This window comes from Poecile atricapillus, chromosome Z (genome assembly GCF_030490865.1).
Source record: "Poecile atricapillus isolate bPoeAtr1 chromosome Z, bPoeAtr1.hap1, whole genome shotgun sequence".
NCBI classification, from domain to species: domain Eukaryota; kingdom Metazoa; phylum Chordata; class Aves; order Passeriformes; family Paridae; genus Poecile; species Poecile atricapillus.
Window position 1 is genome coordinate 23,647,502 of NC_081289.1, and position 23,020 is coordinate 23,670,521.

Below are 23,020 nucleotides of genomic sequence, written 5' to 3' on the forward strand. Positions count from 1 at the left end.
AAAGCAGTTTGGGAGCCTTTATTACAAGGCGTCCTCCATGTGCTTTGCTGGGTCCTTGACTCCCTCTCTTGCATAGGAGATGGAGTAAAAAAAAGAATCTTGCCTAAAGTTTCCCTTCATTTCAGATTGATTCAATCCTGCCCTCAAAGCCACCTTAAAATGGTTTTTTCCCTCCTTGGTATTTACATCAGATCTCCAGTTGGTTGTCATTCAGCCAAGCTATAAATATTTAGCTCATTTAATCTCCCAGTAGTGTTGGCCCCTCAGCGTTTGTATTGGCTTTGCCTGAAAGCCCTCCATTATGCAGGCAGCTTTCTCCTGATAAGATGTCCTGGACATTAGGACTGGAATAGGATCAGAAAGTGAATGTTGAATTTAGCAAGGAGTAGCCATCCCCTCTCTGATCTGTAATGCAGTAGCTCCTGCATGTTACAATTTACTTTCAATTTTATCTTTTTACAGTCTCAGGCCTCCTTCTGTCCCTTGGGTTTTGCTCCTAGTCAGGCAGTCTCATCACATGGAATAGGCACTATTTGTTGGAGGGAGACCTTCAGGCTGCAACACTTTTCTCTATCCATCCCAGGATGGGAATGTGAGCTGGTGGCCCCTTAGCTATCCTGGAGTCAGAGGAGGAGAGAGAATGACAAGAAGCATATTATGGGGGGACCACATGCCCCCGCTGTGCAAATGAGGAGGGAATGAGGCAGCCTGGTTTTATTTCCTGTGCAGCTGTGCCGTGGTCCTGGCCATTTAAATAAAAATAATAATCTCAGAACAGCAGATCTGTAAGCAGGACTATGACAAGATGCAGAGAGGGGAGGGAAGGCCACAGTCTCATGAAAACACTGACATTTCACAGACCCTACAGGGACTGGAGAAAGAGCTGTTCTGGCTAAAGAACAAATTTACGTCCTTGAAGCCAGCCAGAGTCCCCATAGCTCGACAATATAATGATCAACTTGTGTGAACACGATGTCTCTGGGAAGAAGAAAAATTATTACTTATATGACTACCAGTGCTCTTTTATCCATAATGAGGAGACCAAGCGTGTTCACCCTGGACCCCCATGGAAGAGAGAGTTTGAGGAGGAGTCAGTAGCATAAGGAAGAGGAGAATTACGGGGTGCACGAGTCAGGCAGGAGGCACAGAGAGCACCCCTCACACACTGCTGTGGCCCAGGGGCACCATTGTGGGAACCACCTCTGTTCCTGAGGACCATCTCTAGGTGTCTGGGCTCAGCAGCCAGGCTCAGAGAATTATTGTTCATGCCAGAGACTCTGATGGCTGCACATCTTCCATGTTTGTTGGCCACGGGTGAGCGCTGGGAGCATCAGGGCTGCTGGTGTAATAGGAGCATTATCGGGAAGAAGAGCATATTTATGCACATGCATCAGGTGCTGCATTTTCAGAGGATTTACTGTCATTTCTGCATTACCTGAGCATTTCAATCCTTGTACTTACTGTTCAGTAGGTACTTCAGGTTGCTCCTACTCATCAGAGCACTTGAGCACATTCCTGTTTAATGTACTGACAACTTATATATTTCAACAGGGTTTGTTGCATTTATGGCTGAATAAAGCTGGAGTGGTTAATTGTGGTACAATTAACAAAATAATCTTCAAAATGCAGTGTTGCAGGCTGGCAGGAATCTGGGTTTTAGTCCTACAACACTGCAATAAGGTAATGTCTACCCTTCATGTGTCTAGCTTCAGCTGTGTTATAAACAGCCAGGATGCATCATCATGAACACTTCCCACAGTACTATTATGGTCTTACCAGAGTCACCTTCAGCATCTGATCTGGGGCTTGGCTTCCCTGTTTTGCAGAACTAAAGGTGCAGAAGGGACCTTGGATGATTGCCTGCACAACTATCCTGTTCCCAAGAGGAGAGATTTCCTTAATCTGATCTGAAAGAGGACAGAGATTTGCCATCCCTTTCAGAGAATAGATTTCTGTGCTGTGCTATCCTTACTTTAAGAAACTATAAAAAGTGTTCAAATGGACCTTTTAAACTATAATTTATTTCTTACAGTATTATATTTGTAATGTAACTAATGAGAAAAGCCTATATTTATATAGCAGGCTCTCCTGTATTTAAAGATCCTGTGCTCTTTATTTTTTTCATCTTTAGGATGAAGTGGTGTTCAACTTGTGGGCAACTTCTTCCAGGTCTGTAACAGTAAATGAAGGAAAGTGAACCTCTGCACTGCAGGCAGGGATTCATTGTGCTTTAGTCTACACCTCTACTGGAAAAATATCAGTGGTCTGCTAACTGAAAAAGGTGGAAAACTACATAGAAGTACATAGAATTGTTGCATGTTTTACTCAACACCTTACTAGGTTTTCTCTGAACATTCCTTTTATTGTCCTTTGGACTTTCTCCAGCTCCTTGCTTTTTCTTTTCAACTGTGGTGCCCAAAACTGGACAATCAGAATTAATCATGAAACTGACAAACTGGAGTATAATCTGAAAAAATCTTAAATTCATTAAGGATGAATGCCTACATGTAATCTATGGATTCTATAAATCTATTAATAATCTACTTAGATGGGATGGAGAAAAGTGATGAGAACAAGTGTTAGTTGTGTGGGATAAGAGTTACAGCAAAGCATGTTACCATGAGTCCACAGTGTCAGGGAGTTGCAGTATTAGCAAATATCACAGTGATTTGAATACATGGAAGTAGCATCTGCAAATTTTAGTCTGTAAGATGCATGAGGAAATTCTTTCTGCTCTGTTCAACAGTGAGAAGACCTTAGCTTAGACACTGACCACTTTTGTGAGCCTAAAGCAAAAAAGTGCTTTCAGCACTTCAGTTGACAGTTTTTTCCTCTCTTAAGGAGAAGAAAAACTCTTTTCTGTGTCTGCCTCTCATTAGTAATGTACTTAGAATAACCTCATGTTACTTTATGTTTTGTGCTTTGACCTTTCTGATTTTATCCCTACATGTTTGTACTGGTGTGCTTGACCTAGCATGCTGGTCTTGTTTCCTGTGGTTACATTCACTAAAGATCTAATGATTTAGCAACGCTGGTTTCTAGCTGTACTTTCAGTCTGTTCTTCAAAATAGGACAGCTTGCCTTTGTGTCCTTAGTATTTTTTTAAGAAACTACTTGGTCTTTTAAAGTCTTTATCCAGCCTCCCAGGAGACCTCAGTTACCAGTTCTCTCAATTAACCGAAGTCGGAAGTACAATCCCTCCCTTCTAACCCAAGAATAGCTAATACTGTCTTGAAACACTCTTCCTTACCTCTCTGTCATTGCAATCTGTTCTAGCATCGCAGAACCTGTGTTTGCCTTCCAGTTTCCAGAGATGGAAGTCCTCCTAGGAAAACAAACCAAAAACATAACCTGAACATGAAAATAGACTCCTGACCCATCCTCCCGCATACTGTACTCCTCATTCTTGACTCTGTGCTTGTACAGGAGGGGATGAGGTGAGGTTCTTCCTCCCAGAAGCCTTTCCAAATCCTTCCTGAACAACACTCCATACAGGATGTGTTGTTCAGGCTCATGAAAAACTAACTGAGGATTTTAGGCAGAGAAACCTCCAAGGAATCTTGAGCACACATCAGGCTCTGTGAGTACTTTCTTTCTTTATACATCAGACCTAGGGGAGCTGAAATGTGTGTGAAAGATCTCTAGGATAATCACCCTTGTGTTCTGCAATGAGTAGCATCCTCCATCAATGGAACAGAAGCTCTCTAGGCAAATATTTGCTGAGCAGCGTCACAAAATATCAGTTCTAATATTCTGGGTCTACCTAAATTTTATTTCAATTGTACTTCTGTGTCCACTTAAATTTTATTTCAGTGGTAATGATGTCACAGAATATATTATCGTACTGTCTTTTCACTGACTTTTCATTGACCTGTTGGTGGCTCATTGTGTTCAGACTTGGAGAATTTCTTAATTCAAAATCTTTGGAGTTTCATTAGCTGCAACTGATAGTTAATTTCCATAAAAGGTACTGTTGCTAGAAAATTCTGGGTTTCACCATCATGATCAGGGGTGAAAATTTTCCTTTTCTTGAGCTTAGGCCCAAGGCAGACATGGGACAGCCTGCTCTGACAACACTTCAGATAACCCTTCCATAGTGTACAAGCCAGGACAAGTCAACAAGCTGACAGAATACATCCAGGAAGCCTCTCCACGCTGAGGAAGAGATTTATGAGGGGGGTATGAGGTGTGATCCAACACTTCAACATGAGGTCATGGGAGCCCTTTCTGCTGATTCTCTCACATTTTCAGCAACATGTGCAAAAGACACTGAATTTGCAAAACTATGTTCAGCAGTGGTAATATTGATGTCCTGCTAGACTATAAACTTGGATCATTATAGCTGACTACCCTACACTCTTGTGAGAGACATGCTGGAGTGCTTTTTCCAATTCTCTAAACTGGTGTGTTTTGTTGCTGTGAAATTTAAATTGTCTTTGTAAGAATGTTCAAAGGAATGGAGTGGGACTGGGGGGCCCAAAGGAGCAGGACTACTGTGTTCAATAGCTGTGTTTTCATATAGTTGTCTTTTGGGCCTGTTGCCTTCATGCAGCATCTATTTTGCTGCCCTCCTTCCTAAGAATGGATTCCTCCTGAAGCTTGGATTGTTATGAGCCCTTCGATGGGTAAGGTCAGTGTTCAGTCCTCAGCCTTTCTTTCTCTTTTGATATGGGATTCTTAGGATTATATTTTTCAGTCCTGCAATGGGAAGACTCACTCTTTGCTAACATTTATTTTTTACAGAAAATTGCCCTGCAGTGGCAGAGGACATCCAAAATCCCATTAGTACTGGTGGGAACTCCTGGAGTCTCATTAGTGACAAGATGATTTGACATTGGTGCTTAGAAAATGTACCTGGAATACCAAATGTAAGCAGCTGTGTTGTCCCAAAGAAAATGAAACCACAGCTTGACAGTTTTACAAGGAAATTTGACATGGGAAAGCTCCCAACATAAGAACTCTGCTCAAACTGTTGGGCTGATTTGTTGGACTTGTTTATGCTTATCCAGCTTGAGCCAATTTTGGGCATAAGATTTAAAATATATCTCTCTGCTGTATTCCTAACTTTCCTGTTATGGCACCTTGCTGTTTTGAAATTGAAGAGTTTTATTTGAAGCCCACTGGATCAGACACCAATCTCTACACCACAGCCACTGTCAAGATCACTCCCTTCCAAGCATGTCTGAGCAGTTCAGGTGTCAACTGTACCCCCAAACTTACAGAATCACTACATATTCTGAGTCAGAAGGGACTCAAAAAGAATCATCATCCAGCCCAACTTCTGGCCCTGCACAGCACTGTCCCCAAGAGTCACACCATGTGCCTGAGACCATTGTCCAAATGTTTACTGAACTCTGTCAGGCTGGTGCTGTGACCTTTCCTGGTGAGTTGTTCCAGTGCCCAACTACACTCTGGTGAAAAACCTTTTCCTGATATCCAACCTATACCTCCTCTGACACAACTTTAGGCCATTCCCTTGGGCCCTGTCACTGGGCACCAGAGAGAAGAGATCAGTGCCTGCCCCTCCTCTTCCCCTCATGAGGAAGTTATAGACTGTGATGAGGTCTCCCTTCAGCCTCCTGTTCTCCTAGCTAAATAGACCAAGTGACCCCAACTTCTCCTCACAGACCTTTTCGATTTTCTTTTTTGTATTGTATAAAGTGAAAAAGGAGACTGAAGACCAAAAAAAAAATTTCCCAAGGGTGTTCTGTCTCAAACCCCATTTCTCTTAGGGACTGAAAGTCAAAGTGCTTCCGACCATCCTAAACATCAGGGGGCCACACAGTGTACAATCAGTATCTTAAAGAGAAGGACCCCAGACTTTTAGAGATCAGTTGCTTAAACACATTTGTGACCACGACACCTTCAGCACTATTTAGGAGAAGTGGATAAATGAGCAGATCAAAAGCTGTTGGAGTCCTATCTCAGTCTATATGTAGCTCTAGTTTAGACACAGTTATGTGGCATCCCCTATAGAGCACACTGAACTGCATTGGAGGTGACACGGTCAGAATTCCCACTCATGAAACTACAAAGGAAGTGTATTACCCTCTTACTAAGAACTGGTGGTAAGAATATCAGAATGCCTGAAAGTCAGTAGCTGCTGGCTTAATTCAAAGTGAACAACATTTCATGAGTCTTAACTGGAAATTATCTCCCTGCTTGCCTCCAGTTGGGGCGAGTGTGGAAGCATAATTTCTGCCCCAATTTCCCCTGTAACATGAGCTGTTTTCATGTTTTCTCTTCACCAGTATTATAATGGCAGTCAAATACACTGGGTGGAATTTTTGGCATGTATCATATGCTGCTTATCTGCTGTTTTGAGACTGGCTCAAGGTACGGGCTAAGTAGGAGTTTGTTAGCAGTGTAAATCAGGAGTCATGGCACTAAAGCCAATGGGAAACTGAACTGAAGCCTTGGGTCATGGGCTGGAAGGAAGTGCATCAAACATCTGGGGCAGGGAGGAATGCATGACTCACCCTGCAGCATTCTCTCTCTGGCAGATGCTTGGTGCAAAGTAAACATATTCTGGAGAATTTCAGTGCAGTCTTTTCTCAAAAGAAAAGGGGCTTTTAAAGTCTATATGTGTGGGTGAAGGTATAAAATTACTGGATAGATTCCACAGCTCACAGATCAAAGCAAGTCAGTATGACGCTACAGCAGATGCTGGAATTGCCTTTAAGGCTGAGATTTGCCAGCATGACTAATGGTTTGGAGTTTCCTATTTGGGACACCAGTGAGAGCTCTGTTATTTTGGGTGCTTCTACCTCTGTCCTTGGACATAGTAGGGACTTATACCATAGAAATAACCTATTTTGTCTAATGCTGGGGCAGAAGGAACAGTCCCTGGTGGGGACTGATTATACCACTGTCCCAAGCTCAAAACCATAAATGGCTCTCTCAATCTAAGTCAACCTCCTGGGTTAGCAAGTCACTGGCTGAATCTTGCTGTTTGCTTTCTTTGCTAATGAGCTTGATTTCTCACTAAGGTGCTCTCTGTTCATGACTGTTTTCACATGAAAACATTTTTTCTTTAGCAAACAATTGTTTGTGCAGCTATAGTCCCAAGTGGGATTAGGTTTTAGTGTGACTGCTTTCTTTTCTCAATCATCTGGTATTATTTCTGATCCCTGTTCTGGATGAGTGCATGGTGAGTGCAAATAATAAGTGAGGAGAGAGTGTGGTCAGGCTAACTTGGCCTTTGTTTCCGTTATAGGCAGTTGGGGAGCGGGCTCTGGAGCCAAGGCTGGGTGTGTTGGCAGGAACAGGGAATTTTAATTGATATTTTAAACCTTCTTTCCTTTGGCCAGTTTGAGTCAGACTCTCTGAGATGTTAATGTAATATTAGGCAACTGTGTTATTGTTGACCTGATTCAATTAAAAATAAATTTTCTTTCATTGAGATCACATGAAATAGGCAAGTGTCCCACATGTCCTTCTTTCCCATTAAGAATGTGACTCAGTCATTATTTAGTTTTCTTAAACATCTCTGTGCCAGGAATCCAGCTGGGAATTTTAAGCAGTTATAGCTGAAAAATATGTGATTATATACATTTGATTATCTTGTTTAACTATGTTTCATTAGAACTATGGCCTAGAGGTTTGTAAACCTGGATCCAAAAGTCACATTGTTGTGGGTGTTAGGTAACATATGCAATTTATCTGGTGACCTGAAAAATGTACTGCTGGAGCTGACTACTTGTCAGAGTACTAGACTACTTGTTCAGAATCCTGTGGTTGGACAAGGAGCTTCTGGAGAAGCTGTGCTGTGTGGCTTTTTTCATTTACTTCTTTGTAGTAAGAAACAAGTGTCTCACTGACTCATGTGGGAACATCTCTAACTGAGCGTGGTGACTACTGAAGTTTGGCTGAATGCTTTTTAATACTTTAAAACATACCATTGTTGAAGATTGCTGTCATGCTACATCCCTCACTATCCCACAGGGCAGGGAGGAGCTTTGGGGCACCCACAGAAATGTTTCACCTCCTCTCCCTCCTTTGTATGCGTCAAGGAGCACACATGCAAAGTGCCGACAGAAACACTGTGTGCTGCCCTGGCTGAGCCTGTTTGTACCTGGGGCTCTGTGCCACTGTGTGATGTGGTGCTGTGATCTGAAGCTGGGGAGAGGATAGGGTGCTGCTGTGGGCTGCAGGATGGGTTGCTCCTATGGCCTGGAGGAGCTGTAGGACTCCAGGAGTTGCAGGTAGTTCAATCTCTTTAATTTTTTTCTCCAGGTGTCAAGTGGGTGGGTTCAGTTCCCACTAGAGGGTACTTGGAGCTGGAGGATTTTGCTGGAGAAATGAGTCCTTCACCAACAGGATGGAGAGATTATGGCTGAGCACAGTCACTAGTGGGAACTAACAATCTCAGAAACAAACAGACAGGGATTTCCATTCCAGAAACAATGACCTGACAGTGACTAATGGAGAAGATGATTGGTGGATGAGGGATCTGGGTTCAGAGGTGGGAGGAGAACAGCAGGGTTATTCTTCAAGGAAATTAAATCAGCTACCTACTCCTGCCCAGAGCAGACACGGACTCAATCACATCCATAGCACTGCCTCCTCCCCGTCTCGCTCTGGCATAGCAATGCACTCACATGTAAGCCTTGTAGTTGCTGCCAATTTTCTGGATTCGGATGTCATATTTGGAGTCAATGAATGGCTCGGTGGTGGCATAGGTTTTAGCCATGGCTACTATGCTGGCTATGTCCCGGAAGTCGTGCTGGTTCTCAACTTTGACCTTGATTATCAAAATCCAGGGAAAAAGAGACAAGAGCAAAAAGAACATGAATGCTTTGTGAGCAGAAGTCATCTCTGCATCTGAATAGCACAATGTCAGTTAAACCCCACACAGACACAGCTGAGGACAGAGCAGGGCTTCTGTGATTCAAAGAGAGAAGTTTTCCAGAGCAAACCAACCCAGAGCAAATCCATCCCATTCTCCTTTCTCATGCACCAGTCCTTGTAAACCTGGCACCAGGGAGGCAGCCAGACCTTTGCCCAAGTGGCTCTTGCTAATGTTCTTTGCTTTCAGGATGCTTCAGAAAAATATTCAATCTTTTAAGAGGTATTACTTCATTCAAACTTCACAACTGCTATTTCCCATATTATGATGGATAAAAACAGAGTATTTTGGGTGGCCAGGAAATAAAAACCAATTCCAGGAAATCAACATGAGAGCTGGTTGTCTGCCACCTGTAGGCTTCAGTTCCCTGGCATTTCACATTTTTTTGAGGACTTTGAGGAGTTGTGCAGGTCTCTTGGTTGGACAAAAACTCTGAAGGAAAAGGATGTCTCTGGGGGAGTTTGTGACTCTTGGGGAGACTTGTGTGAGTGTGAGGCAATGGGAATGTGGGTAGGACAGCTGGTTGGATGTTAGACTTGAGTTGCACTTGGAAAGGAAAGAGCAGTTGAGACCTGTGAGCTACCGTCTTTCTGAGAAGATGGCTTTTCAGAGATCTGTATTCAGTTATGAGAAATGCTCTGTATCTTAATAAAAAAGAAGTGAAATGAGGAATGACCAAAACAGTAGAAGTTCTAATGATATAATAATTATAAAATAATGCAATAATCATTATAAAAATCATCATTGCAACCCTGCTTTGCAAAGTATGCATTGATGGGTGACAATCCATCGGTCTCTTCTCCGGAAGAGTTTCCCAGCTGCGTCACTGTGTGTTAAAGGAGGGTGATGCCAGACTCTGTGGAGCCATCTGAAGGAGGCACATGCAGTGGTATTTGGTGTTTCTTCGCAAAGAACAAACAAGTGGTTTCATGCATCTGCTTTCAACCATGGGAGGATGGGAGCTATCTTCTCTAGGGAACAGAGGACAAGCTTGCTGCTAACCTGTTTTACTCTCTTTAGATTGTTTGTGTAAATGCCAGCTTATGCACAGGCCAAAGATTTGGCCACATCCTGTTGTAGAAAAGCTCTCGAAAACTGAACAGTTGTGGGGAAGGTGAAAAATGCAACCAGTTTGACCCATGACCATTTCTAGATGCTGGAATAGGAAAGAGAACTAACTCATCTTTGCTTCTCCCATTACTGACCACCAAACACCCCTAGTCCTTCTCCCTTTTGCTGTGGTGAGGGCTGTGCTCTCACTATCCAGGAACTGCTGAGGAAAGGAGCAGAAGGTGATGACAGTCATCTGTGGGAAGGGAGGGTGCCATAAAATAAAATAAAAAAAGGAAATATATAAAAAGGGGATATGTAAATGCAGCCATTACAAGGCATCCAGGAGGAGCAGCCTTGCTCTAGGCTGTGTTGTTTCCCTCTCTGTCTGAGTGGGGATGTGCAGGGCAGGGTGAGGTGGTAGGAATGCCCTGGAGGCAGCGGGGAAAATGGGAGAGGGAACCCAGAGCCTGGACTTGCAAAATACCAGAGGGAACAATGCAGGCTGTGTTGGAGCTGGGTATTTTTGTTGCACTGATAAGAGCTGCTCTGGCCTGAATGACATCAAGCAAGAGAATCGCACCCAGATGAGATGATCACAGGAGGGACTGCAAGGGCAGGCGACACTGAGACCATGTTACAACATACTCTCCTGGACCCTTTTGGGAGTGAGAAAATACAAAATTATATAATGACCTATTTGGAATAAGGATGTTTGTGGGATTTGAAACAAAGTACTGTGCTTGTGCAACAGATGTCGTTGGGCCCAAACTGAAATGTTTGCATCCTCAGTTCAGGAACATTTGACCCAGAGTAGAGGAAAGGATGCAGCTTCCCCCTCCAGACTGGAATTAGACCATATTGATATTGCTAGAAAGGAGCTCTTTAACATTGTTAAATGTGATGTTTCCTCAAAAATACAGCATGCTATGGAAAGGAAGAATTTCTTCCTCCTCTCCACCACCCCTTCCCTATGAGAAGAGAAGGGAAGCAATTGAAAGTGTTCTCTCTAATGGGCCTGAGGACTTTTGGCTGGGTTAATAAAGAGGGGAAACTCACCAAGGACACAAAGTACGAAAAGAAAAATAAAGATGACTCCCACAGTGCTACACCACTGCACAGCCCTCAGGAAACAGCTTTGGCATCTTCCCTGGCCTGTGCCAGAGTACTTCCCATGGACTTTTCAGAGAAAGCAACTCACAGAAGTCCCCTTGTAGGAGATCACAGCTTTATTTCCCACCAGGCATCAAAATAATCACCACACCAAAGCTGAAATCTGAGCCACCATTTGTTAATTGTTAGAGCCAGCCAAATTTGACAAAATAACAGCCGTGTTCTGGGTTAATGCTGGTTTATCCCAGGGTACGGTTATTACTTCATAAACAGGAAGCACTCAAGTTACAGTCAAATCAGATTTATTTTCCTGCCTTATCTATTGAATCCCCCATTTTATTAGCTTTCTACTTTTAAATTTTGTATAATTCATTTCCTTCTGCCTTGTAACCCTTTTAGATGTCAATAAGATATCCATTTTCCTAAAAGAAGAAAAAATCCCGGACATAACCAAAGCCAGGGTGGATGTAGTGTGACACCAGAGGGCATTATTTAAGAAGGTACTATTAAAAATCAATCCAGAGCAAAGTTACCAATTGAATTGTCTCTAACAAGAGACAAATCTTCTAAAATGGCAGGTTGGCCAATACATGAAACTGATAAAAGAAGTTGAGAAGAAACCAACAGGAAGCCATTTTTTCCCTCTTTCTCTTTTATTTTGCAACCTTCTTAGGACAAATGCTATATCCCATTAACTGCATAGAGGAGTACAAACAGTGAGTACAAACACAGACCCTGCCCTGGCAGCCTGTTTGCTTAGCTGTGCTGGCTGTTTGAGCAGCAACAGACTCATTCTGAAGCCAGAAGTTGCTGTTTGCTGTAGCATTTTAGTGACCTGTTAAGAAGGGTTTGGGCCAGTGTGTTGATAAATGCCTTTTCTGAGTAAAAAGCCTCCTCCTTCCCTTCTGGTTCTCTTCTCTAACCCAGGCAGTGGTGATGCCCTAGCATGCTCCCTGTTGGAAAGGGGAGTCTGGCTCGATCTCTGGGGGCATGCTTACACAGATGTGACCATCCTTTTGCCCTGTGGTGGCATCTCAGAGCCTGATACTACATGACCTGCATCTGGTACCTGCTGCCATCCTCGGCCTGCCCAAGAAGCACTGATTTTTCTGCCTTTGGCTGGAGAGAAGTCCAAGGGGCAGGTCATGAAGGAACATTCTGCTCCATCCCTGTTGCAGACCACGTTTTGAAGCCTTTCTTGTAAGGCAGGACTTTGGATCGGTTCTGGCAAAGTTAAAACCCCACTGTGGCAATTTCCTGGGCAGTCTGAGCCACACCTGTGATCTGTGTGAGCACAGGTTCCTTTAGTGAGGGATCTATATCCTGAGTGAGGGTAGAAGCTTTGGCTTCCTCTGTCTCACAGCTCCCTAATCTGCTGCCTCTTGTACATCCCAGATGTTCCTGGACACCAGGGTCCCAGGGCTATGGCTCTGCTCCCTCATCTTTAGCCTAAGCACTGCAAGATATTGCTTTGTAGTCCCCTTTTGCTTTCATTATGTGGCTACATGAAAAAATAGTCGGTTAGCCAAAGTGCCATAATTATCTTAGTCTGCTAGGATGCCCTAGCCTTTCCTTTCTTGTGCGTCATCCCGTGTGAACTCTGCCTTTGAGGTTAACTCTGCCCTTCAGGCTAAACACACAGCACTTTGGAGACAACTTGCAGAAGCACTTCCTGTGTCCAGAATAAGGTTAGAGCCAGGTTCAGCTGGAAGATGAGTGTCCAAGGCTGAGCCAAGGCTGGACTTGGCAATGTGGTGTTTAACTCAGTCTTGGTAGCCCTGTGAAAATGCACGGTCTCAGCGTTTTCCTCTGAGGAACTGGTGTAGCCACACAAAAGTTTGTGATTTTTTGTCCATCTTGACCTGCTCTCAGCCTTTCTGTAGAGACCCTACCATCTTGGGATAGCGGGTCTTCAGTAACATTTCTGTGCAGATGGTTTCCTGAATCTCTCCATTCCTCTACCTCAAATTATGTTCTTCTTCTCAGAAAATACCCAATCCAACTGACACACAATCATTTTAGGCCTAACTTTGACCCACTCCAAAACAGTGAAGTCACAATGGTGTCTGCATTTCCTTATTATCCTCACACTGAAGTCTGCTGCCATTAATGCATTGAACCTTCCTAATACAGAGCCCAGGTCTTGGCTGCTTTGGTCCTTGGTGCCTTGGGTCAGTCACTGTTTCCTGTGTCCAGCAAAACCTTTCAGACTGATGTGCAAGAAATGGGGATGTTTTTGCTGTTTTCAAGACATCTGGAACATCCTCACTCATGAGTCAGTGGTAATGCAGTGATTGGGCTGCTCTGTTGTGAATGAATGTTACATGTCAAGTCATTATTTGTCTTCTCTAAAAGAAAATATTTGTTCCTTGACAAACCAAGGCAGCCCTTTCCCTTCCTTTCCTCTTTAGCACACTGGATTTTCAAAGCTCTCACTTTTGGAACATTCTATTTCCAGTCCCGAGAGAGACAAGGTGACGAGCTGTCCTTCCTGATAAAAACCTTGCAGTATTTTTACATTACAGAGTGGCTCTGTTTAGTTTGTGCTATATTTATACCAGGGGGAAAAAAGAAGCAGAGAAGTCTTTCCCATCCATTAAGAGAGAAAATAACTCTGACCATCTTATTATGAACAACAAGTTTTTCTTCTACAATGTAATAAATTCATCTGAGCCAGGATTTGTATGGGGAAAGTGCCTTCATAATTATGGGGCAGGAGGGGACAGGAGGTGACTCTTAAACTGACCTAATTAGAGAGGTCTAAAAATAAAGTAGTAGTAGCAAAATATACATATATATAAAATTGATATAAATATATGTAAAATCACATGGACAGATACTGGTTTTCCTCTCTTTGTAGATCTGGAAGTTGTTTCCTTCTCATGATCAGATCAGGAAGAGGTGAAGAGGCTCTTTGAGTGAATATGCAGTACTGGGCTCTGTTCCTAGGGCACTTTAGGGTCATGTTAACACACAAATGGCAAATACTAACACACTCAGAGCTTTATTCTTTTCCATGGGCTCTGGCATTATGAGATCCGGAGTCAGGAAGAAGTGTTATTCCTTTCTCACTGCAGGGCTCTCCCTATTCAACAGAGACCCCCAATCACTTTTGGGGTAGGTAGATTCAAACGGCACAATGCTTAAAAATGCCTTGACCTCTAAGGAGCTGCTGGGTAAACAACAGTTCTGTTCTGCACATGGAAAGACATCTCTCAGTGTCCATCCATGGTTTCCCTGGAAGATTCCGTGAGTACTGTTGATCCTGTGAGTCTGGGCAACTTAAGTACAACATGAGAAAGGTCCTTCTCTGCTGACTCCATTGTAAACAGTTGTCTGAGCAGTATTTCTACAAATATTTTATTTGTATCAATACTGCACAGGGCCAGAAGCACATAGAGCATTTATTATCTTCCAGTGCCACTGAAATACAATGTGACTCCAAATTTTGGAAGGAGGATAACAGTGATCATGGGAGGGGCTGAGGGGCATGTGTTCTGTTTTTAGATTAGAAGATTGTCTGTTCTTGGGTGAAGGCTATTACTGGTGTCTCTGTTCAAGTCAATAGAGAGGCTGTTGTTTCTGCATTTCTCAATGGAAATTTAAAAGGATGCCTTTTATTGCAAATTTGCTTTCTCCATCTCCATATGCACCTCACACGCACACATCACTTGGCAAGAGCATTTCTTTTATGAATGGTACACTGCCACCCCTCTTGGTTCTGATCCTGAATGATAGCTGTTCCTCTCCCAGGCTAAAGACAGTTGTGGTGACCCACCCTTAAGGGGAAGGCAGTCAATAGAGCCTATTTTGTACAAGTCCTAATGTGGTTATTTTTCATTTTAGCTTTGGGGATTCTTTGTTCAGCCCTCTGACTAAAAAATGTGGTGAGTGAATTTTGTGAAAATTATGTCAAAACAAACAATATGTGAAAATGAAAGTCAATTATAATTATGCTCCTTCTAGCAATTATTGCGAAATAATAAACACTCAGCACTTACACTGCCAAGAACATTATGAACATGAATTAGCAATAAGTGTCAGGTAATCATTATAATTCCTCTGGTCTGTAACACAGAAAAACTGAAGAAAACTGAAATGACACAAATCTCCCTGAAAGCAGATGGTGGAGCTCTTTGGGGAAGAGGCATTTTCTGCATCCAGAATTCTTCTGGCTCCTGGCCACTGCCTCACACAAATAAAGAATAACTGTGCCTGGACTTCCCATCTTTGCTCATTTTTCTCTTCTCTTCAATCACCCATTCATGTAATTTTATCATTAATAACAAAAAAATGTAAGTACTTCCTTGACAATTTCTATTGGTAATAACATTGTAACCTGAATGCTCACGTCCTTTAAAACACCAATTACAGGTACAAATACATGGCTCGCTATCTTGGCATCATTTGTTGCAGTAAGTACTATCTAAATACTCACATGTGCATTTTGTCTAATACATTGGTTATTTTATCCTTTGTTTCTCCAGCCACTGGTTTAATACAAAGCATGACCTGATGCAGGTGCTTTATTAACATTAACAATATTTCCTGCTGTCATCTCTACTTCTGAAGACCAGTGCAAGGAAATAATTTAGCTCCCTCTAATCTCACTGGTTATTGCTTTTGCATTATGATGGTTAAAAACACCATAATGTCTCCTGGGAACCTCTCTCTTCTGCATTACTTTATTGTAGGTTTGATTTTTTTTTTCTATCTGTAGGTGTTACTTTTCTAGTATACCCATAATTCCTCTTCTCTGTATTTCTGCTATATTTTCTGTGGGTTTTTTTGTCAGTCCCGCTTGGTCTTGAACTCTACTGTTTCAAAAAAAACATGAAACAAATTCTTGTTACTTGTGTTTTAAACCAACTGATTTATTCTTTATTTTATTTTATCTTTCTCTCTTCTCTTTTTGCTCTGTGCAATGAAATGCAGTGAGACTGAAGAGAGAAAATTTAATCAGTCTCAACCTTCCTTCAGGCTGCTTGTGGCTGGAGAAGGGCCCAAAATAAAACCATAAGGTCAACAACGCTTGCTTCCTGTACCTTCTCCATCCACTGAACAGAGCAGTGTTGAAACTCTGTGCCCAAATGCACATCCAGACTTTGCTAGTAGTCACTAATTTCATAACAGACTAAAGTAAACTTGGCCTCAGACCAATTCTTTCTTCTAAGGTGCTGGCTGTTAGCCTATCTTTATTTATCTGGAACGACTTCCTACATACCCTCCTTGTACCTCTGAGTACAATTGTGCCAGGAGTCTGAATAGAAACTCTTCCTCTGTAACTTGTGACAGCAAAAATCAACATAATTAAAGAATAAAATGGGAGGGAAAGTATGAGGTGGAAGAAGATCTGGTGTGTGGTGCAGAAGACAATAGCTAAATGTTCTGCTGAGAGTTTTGTCTGGAAATGCTGATTGGATTGGAGTACTTTTCTCTGATTCTGCCCTGCTTTCTGTAGCCACTAAGGATCTTTGGCATGAGACATATGAAGCCCTTCCTGCATTACAGGTGAAATGGCAGAGCAGTCAGAAACATGCAGGGTCTCAAGGGAGAGGTTTTCCTTCTGGTTTGTCCTGGTTGGTTTTTGCTAATGAAATCCTTGCTAGGAACAAGTTAGTGGCTCCCTACAAGCACCTCTAGGCTGTCTGCACACACTCTAATTCAATGACACCTCTGCCTGCTTAACACAGCCAGCACCAATATATTAACCAACATTTCCTTCTTATTTACATGTTTGTTCCTTGATGCCAAAAGCCAACTCCACCACTGGCACAGGGATCTGTGCCCACTTCCTCCCCAGCAGCTACCAACAGGCGAACATTGCAACCAAAGCAAAAAAGATTATTAGATCTTCCATGCGCAATCCAGCAAGCCAGAAAGGGCTTCTGTTTCCAGAGCACAAGCAAACAAACTGTACCAAGTTTAAATTTGGTGTAACTATATATATTTTCAGGCAAAGCATGAGGCCAGGAGAAGGTCTGTCTGCTCTAGGGAGGGACTGTGACAGGCGTATCAGTTACAAAGTTCATGTACCACTCACTTGGATTTGGAGATGATACCTCAGTTTTGTACTTCTGAACAGAACGAGTTTTAGACAGATAGGGGATGCCTTTTGAAAAGATATATGCAAGAAAGAGGAGACTCAAGTGCAGCAGGAATGCGCTGGTGATGCGTCACTGAAAGGGGAGCCCACTCACCCCAAGAAACAGGGACTGCTAATTCACTGGGGGAATAAAGATCCCAGAGAGCCTGGGAAAAACAAACAGGTCCTTCTGGGTAGTGAACTGTTTTTCAGGATTCCTTGGCAGGCAACCAGCCACTCTGCTTTGTAAGGTCTTGTTCTTCCTTGCAAGGAGGAAAAAAATAACTGAAGGGCTCCTGTTTTTTGAATAAGGTCATCATAATGCACTCGAGAAGCCCAGCGCCACAGCTCCTCATTGTGAGAGCTATGGGGTGTAGCTGCACTTTACAGGTGCTTGAATAAACAACACTACCACTTTCAGGAGAAGAGAAAAATGTATAAAAGACAAGCCTAATGACCTCAGCCCAGCCTGCTTTCCCCCCATGCTTCACCAACCCCCCTTTCCGCATCCCAGACAGCCTCTAACCCAATCCCACTGCCTGTCTCCAAGTGCGTGACAGCGGAAAAAGGTCTTTTCTCCCACAGGAACAGCCAGTGCGACCCAGATAGGTTGTGGGGAGGTTTAACCCCTTGGCTGGCTGGTCACATGCCATGTGTAATCACAGGAATGCTGTGCCATATATGTATCTGCTTCCAGATAAATATATATATATATATATATATATATATATATATGTTTTCTTTTACTTACCTTCCCCATTCCAGCATGAGCATGTCCCAGCTTGACCACTACAGGAAAATTTGGAGTTATGAGCTGAAAGACAAAAGAAGGACCCTTTCATTAGTTATTGTTTTCCAGCCACTGTATTTGGAATAGTTTTTTAAAATTTAGTAGCTTTAACCCCCTTCCTGGATGCTGTAAACTGGATAATAAAAAGGCCAAATAAAGTTTGTCTGGATGGTAGGGCAGTAAGCAAATAGCGAAATTTACTGGATTCTGTATGATTAAAAGTGGAGGCCTGTCAGAATTCCTCAGATCTGACCCACTTCTGCTGTGTGATAGTTTTCCCACCCTGTACATAAGGATTTGTGTACACCCATATGCATGTAAAACACTCTTGCACTTGTAGGCTTGAGGAAGTGAACACTTTCAGATGCTGAAAACATTTGACCGGTGAGAAGGGTTTTTTGACAAAGGTTTTTTGACAAGGGTTGTTTGTTCTTTTCCACATGGACTGCTTTGGCATTAATAGTGAGTGCACTCCTCCCATTCACAGGGAGGGTGGGGAGACAAGGAGAGAAGGAAGTGGGGCCAACCCTTAGGTGCAGTTCACAGAGTCCATCTGTTCACAAAGCCTGTTCTTCTCTACCTTCATGGGTGGATACAGTGAATAAAAGAAAACAAAGAAGGGTTGGAATCAGCAATAAAAATAGAAAAAAAAGAGTCATATGTTCTCCCCGGCTTTTGTGGTGTTTCCATTGGGAAGGGTCCTGCCATCCAAGGTATACAAGGTCATCTTAGAGCACATGTGGGATTTTACTTGAAAAACTGCAAGTACCCTCTCTGCCTTTTCTTCTCCAGTTTCATCCTCATGCAAGGATTCACTTGCAGTGATCGGCTCAGAGCTGGGTGGCTATACCGGTAGGAAGCGCACATGTAAGGAGTGAGTACCATATATGTACCACATTTCCCCTGTGTACTGGTTGATCCATTTCTGCACCTCTGCCTGGCATCCCTGTGACCTTCATCTGGTCTAGTGCTCATGATTCTTCTCATCCAAATGCTATTTGTTTGGTATATAGCTGGTTATTTTTTATTGCATATTTCATTTCCTCTAAAGACACTTTCATCATTACTTAAGTGCCTGAAGCGATGAGCTCTATCCATTAAGCAGTTAACCTGGAGATCTGACAAAAGGAGGCAGTTGAATTTTGATGGATAAATGGGTCTCTTATTTATTTTAGTTTGAGAATAGATAAACAACTTGTTCTTGCGCTAATTACCAATTGTCTGTAAGGACAGGCAGGCACTACGCCCTAAAGATAGAATGGTGCTGCAGTCTCCATCTGTGGCAGCTCACTATAAATAACAAAATTAGTAATGATACGAGCACTGATATGTTTTGCTATTGAGCTGCTTATATAAAGAAATGTCACAGGAGAGGGGAACAGTGAGTGTATCACGTCCTCAAGCAGCCTGTGTCACTTTCTTCAGGCAGAAAGCTGAAGAAAGATCTTCTTTGGACCACAGAAGGGCACAATAAATCACAGTCCTGGCACCAGGCAGGGACCAGCACCACTGCTTCAGAAGAGGCAGGAAACTGATAGGTGGCCAACCCGAAGTCAAATGCTTAAGTGTATGTCCAGGCACATGAATTTGTACTCTATTTCACCTTTGCCACTTTAATTCATTGTAAGAACCTGAAATTTATTTTATGCTGTCATAAATGAACTAATTGGAGGACTACACCTGGGGCTTACTGAAGATAGGGCTCTGGATGGACCATGCCAGGCCTTTAATGCTGGAAGATGAAGGTTACCTAGTAGTTGGGGCACCCACCTGCTCAGGCTCTGGGAGATGTGGCTCACTGCCCAACTCTCTCATCCCTGCCCCATGCACCCTGTTTGAGCCAAAGTGCTTGCAAGCCCTGGCCTCCGTTCCCTGTTTGGGAGCAGAGGCAGCAGCTGTTCCTACAGAGCAGGAAAAGCAAACTGCACGCTGTGAGCCCGCCTGATACCCTGGCAAGGAGGCCAGAGAAGTGTGCGGGATAGATAATGCTCTTTGGCCAGCTCAAAGCAGACTGAGGCAGGAAGCAATGTCTCTGCTGCCCTGTTTTTTGTCCCCTGCCTATGATGTTGCTGAGGGAGCCTGCTTGGGCATGGGGCCCAGGAGTGGGATGCATCTGTTTTCCTGTATACATGCAAAGAAAGTTTGGGATCCAGTAAACGACCCAAGTTTACTCCTAGTCTGGAAAATACCGCCGGCAATGACAACGTGCTGCGCAAACTTCTCCCTTTCTCTTTGCTTCTTGGAAACATGATCTCAGCTTACTAAGGCTTGGTCTCATCCCACGTAGGGGTGACCAGCTGGTGTCAGAGCGTGTTGGGATCACATGTGGCTTGGCCTAGGCATAGCACTTGGGGCTTGAGGTGAGACAGATCCAGACTGTGAACATGTGGTAGCCTCGCTGGGAAAGCTGTGGCTCCGGAGAAATGCTGGTGCATGGTTAGCCAGGAATCTGCCTCTGCCACTGAAAACCCACCAGATTTCTACATACATGGACCTGCCTTATGGAGAAACCAACAAGAGAGCATGGCACATGCACAGAGCTGCGTTATGTAATGAGTTTATCTAGTGACAGTGGAGAGCCCTTAGCCTGTGCCAAAGTTAAGTGTGATTGAAAGCTCTCCATAGTCTGCAGGACTAAAGCAACCAGAGTCCACAACCACCCGCTGGAAGGCCCTTGCTGAAGTGGTGGAAGTGGTTGAACACCACTACAGTCAACAGGGAGACCTCCAGCTTCCACCAGAGTCTTGCTGGGACTCAAGTCCCATTTTTGTTGCTAATAAGGTGGCCAGCCAGTGTACTTGGCAAGCGCCCAGATGGATAGGGAAGCCAAAAGAAGGGAGAATCTATTATACACACAACTCTGATGCAATTCACACACAAATGCGGTGAGTAGTTCTGCGGGTGGCCAAAGCCACCACAAGGGCAGACCCCCGAGATGAGTATTTACACATACTGAATCATAAATTTCCTGGGAAAGAAGATTATGATAATCACAGAATAGTACAACATTTTAATAAGAAAAGCATGCTATTACCGAAATCATGAAAAGACGTATGTCTGTGCCCTTCTATGTGTTGCAAGGGCTCTTCTCGGAAAAATAGTGAAAAACACTTTGATCATTGTAAACTGTGCATGAGCTGTTGACAGGACTGTTATAGATGAGGGTGGCAGGTTTTGGGATGGGACTGTAGTGCTGCAGCTAGCTCAGTGATCATATGCAGGATGTTAGTGCATATGCATAACTCAACCCTTTGAATTAAAATCTTACAAATGTATTCCCAGAGGTTGTGACAAAGCCTTGAGGTGCCAAGGATTACATAAATGTCTAGAGCTTGGTGTATGTAGAGGCCTGTTAAGAGTCAAACAGCGGTTTGAATCCTGAACTAGGAACTTATCCATGTCTTTGGTAGTAGTGAAGGGAGAGTCATAGAAGTTATTTCCAACTTACAACACCAATGGCCCAAATGTACCATTTCAGCCCCTGATTTTCAGGGCTTTGCTCTGTGTGTAGTGTCACTGCAAAGATCACTTGCAGTTTATCAGTTTTGGCAGTGGTGTGTAAAATGAGTGCTGGTATGCACACATTAGCCTTTATTTGAAAACACGTGGCTGTCAACTGTGACACTTTCCCCTTTACCTTCTGCCCCTCCACTCCTGCAAATAATGAGGGCTTCAGTACTTCTTGTAAATTTATGAATATTTTCTCTATTCTTTACTGGTGGAGCAGTAGAACAGGGTTGGATCTAAACTGATCTGAATGAAGGAATCTCAGGCAGTCTTCAAAGCCAGGATGGACAAGGCCTCGAGCAACTTGGTCTAGTGGGAGATGTTCTTGCACATGGCAGCAGGGATGATAGATGATCTTTAATGTCCCTTCCAACCCCTTAACATTTGATGATTCCATGAAACCTGATCTAACCCGTAAATACAGTGCTTATGACTCTTCTATTTCACTGAGACTCTCAAGAGAGATGCTGATTTTAAGTTTGATTTTAAGCTGATTTTTTGTTCTGTCCTATATCCATGAACAAAGTAGAATGTCTTTTTTGATTTCCCTCCGTTATGCATAGGTTTGCGCATTAGTTCACATTATCTAGCTCATTTTACACAATGAATTTTCAGTTTCCAGTACTATTATTTCTTCTGCAAAACCATTCCAAACAATGCTGAAATGAACAGTACAGGCTGCAATTACATCATGGCTAATATTAGGAGGGATTTGGGGTGGTGGGAGATGGAGTCATTAAAACTTTGGTGTCTTGGCATTGGTATTGTATTACCATAGCATCCAGTGTTTTCAACCAGGCCAGAAGGCCCCATAGCACAAGGTATTGTAGTTTTTGCCTTCACCCTTCCCCCAGAAGTAATATTCTGATTTTTTATTTTATACTCTAAACCCGATTTTTATGTTTGTTTAGCTGTTTTCACTTGTTTGATGGCAAAGTCTGTTTTGGGTGTGTACCTAATGGATGATGGGAATGTTGTTCATGCATTTGAGACCTAAATGTTGGAAGTAATGTGTGTGGCAGTTCCCTGGTGTCAATTAAGTTGAAGGGGCTGTGAACATATAATTTCCTGTAAAAGCAAGCAAGCTGATTCAACCTACAGGAAAATAATGATGTCATGACATGACGTCATTGTGTTTATGGAACTATCTTACTAAAAACTTGAGCTGAAGATCAGCACCAGTTGCCTGCTAGGCATGGCAAGATCAGGGCTGCATGTGATACGGTTTTCTCTAAGACACACACCTGTGTGTTGATTAGTGTATTGTAATTAGCGCACAATGAGGAAAAAATCATTATCTGGGGAAAGAGGGCCTCAGGACAGCTGAAGTAAATCCTGAGGAGGAGCAGGTATCTGCAAAGGTCTCAGGAGGAAGGAGGAGATAGGGGGTATGATGAGAAGAGCAATGAGATACTTGTGACAGGAGTTGAGTGACAGCTGGATCGTGACAGCTTTATATAGGTGGGATCTGAAGCAGTGAGGCAGTTGATGGACGAGATGGCAGCAGGGTGATAAAACAATATTCTTTGATTCTCCCATTGCTTTTAAAAGGCACAACAAAAGAGAAAAAAACCCAGCAGCATGACTTAATCCTCACATCCTCGAGTAAACAAACCACAAACCAAGG

The 23,020-nt window shown here is 43.1% G+C and overlaps 1 protein-coding gene across 2 annotated transcripts in view; it reads right to left on the reverse strand.

Moving 5' to 3' along the window:
* Window positions 1–23,020, reverse strand: part of LOC131593057 (synapsin-3-like) — a 164,486-nt gene that overhangs the window by 14,728 nt on the left and 126,738 nt on the right. For both annotated transcript variants that reach the window (XM_058865246.1, XM_058865248.1), the window contains 3 exons: window positions 17,848–17,910; window positions 8,601–8,743; window positions 3,251–3,325 (listed from right to left, as the gene is read on the reverse strand). In XM_058865246.1, coding sequence (XP_058721229.1) covers window positions 3,251–3,325; window positions 8,601–8,743; window positions 17,848–17,910 — 281 coding nt within the window. The remainder of the gene's footprint in view (window positions 1–3,250; window positions 3,326–8,600; window positions 8,744–17,847; window positions 17,911–23,020) is intronic.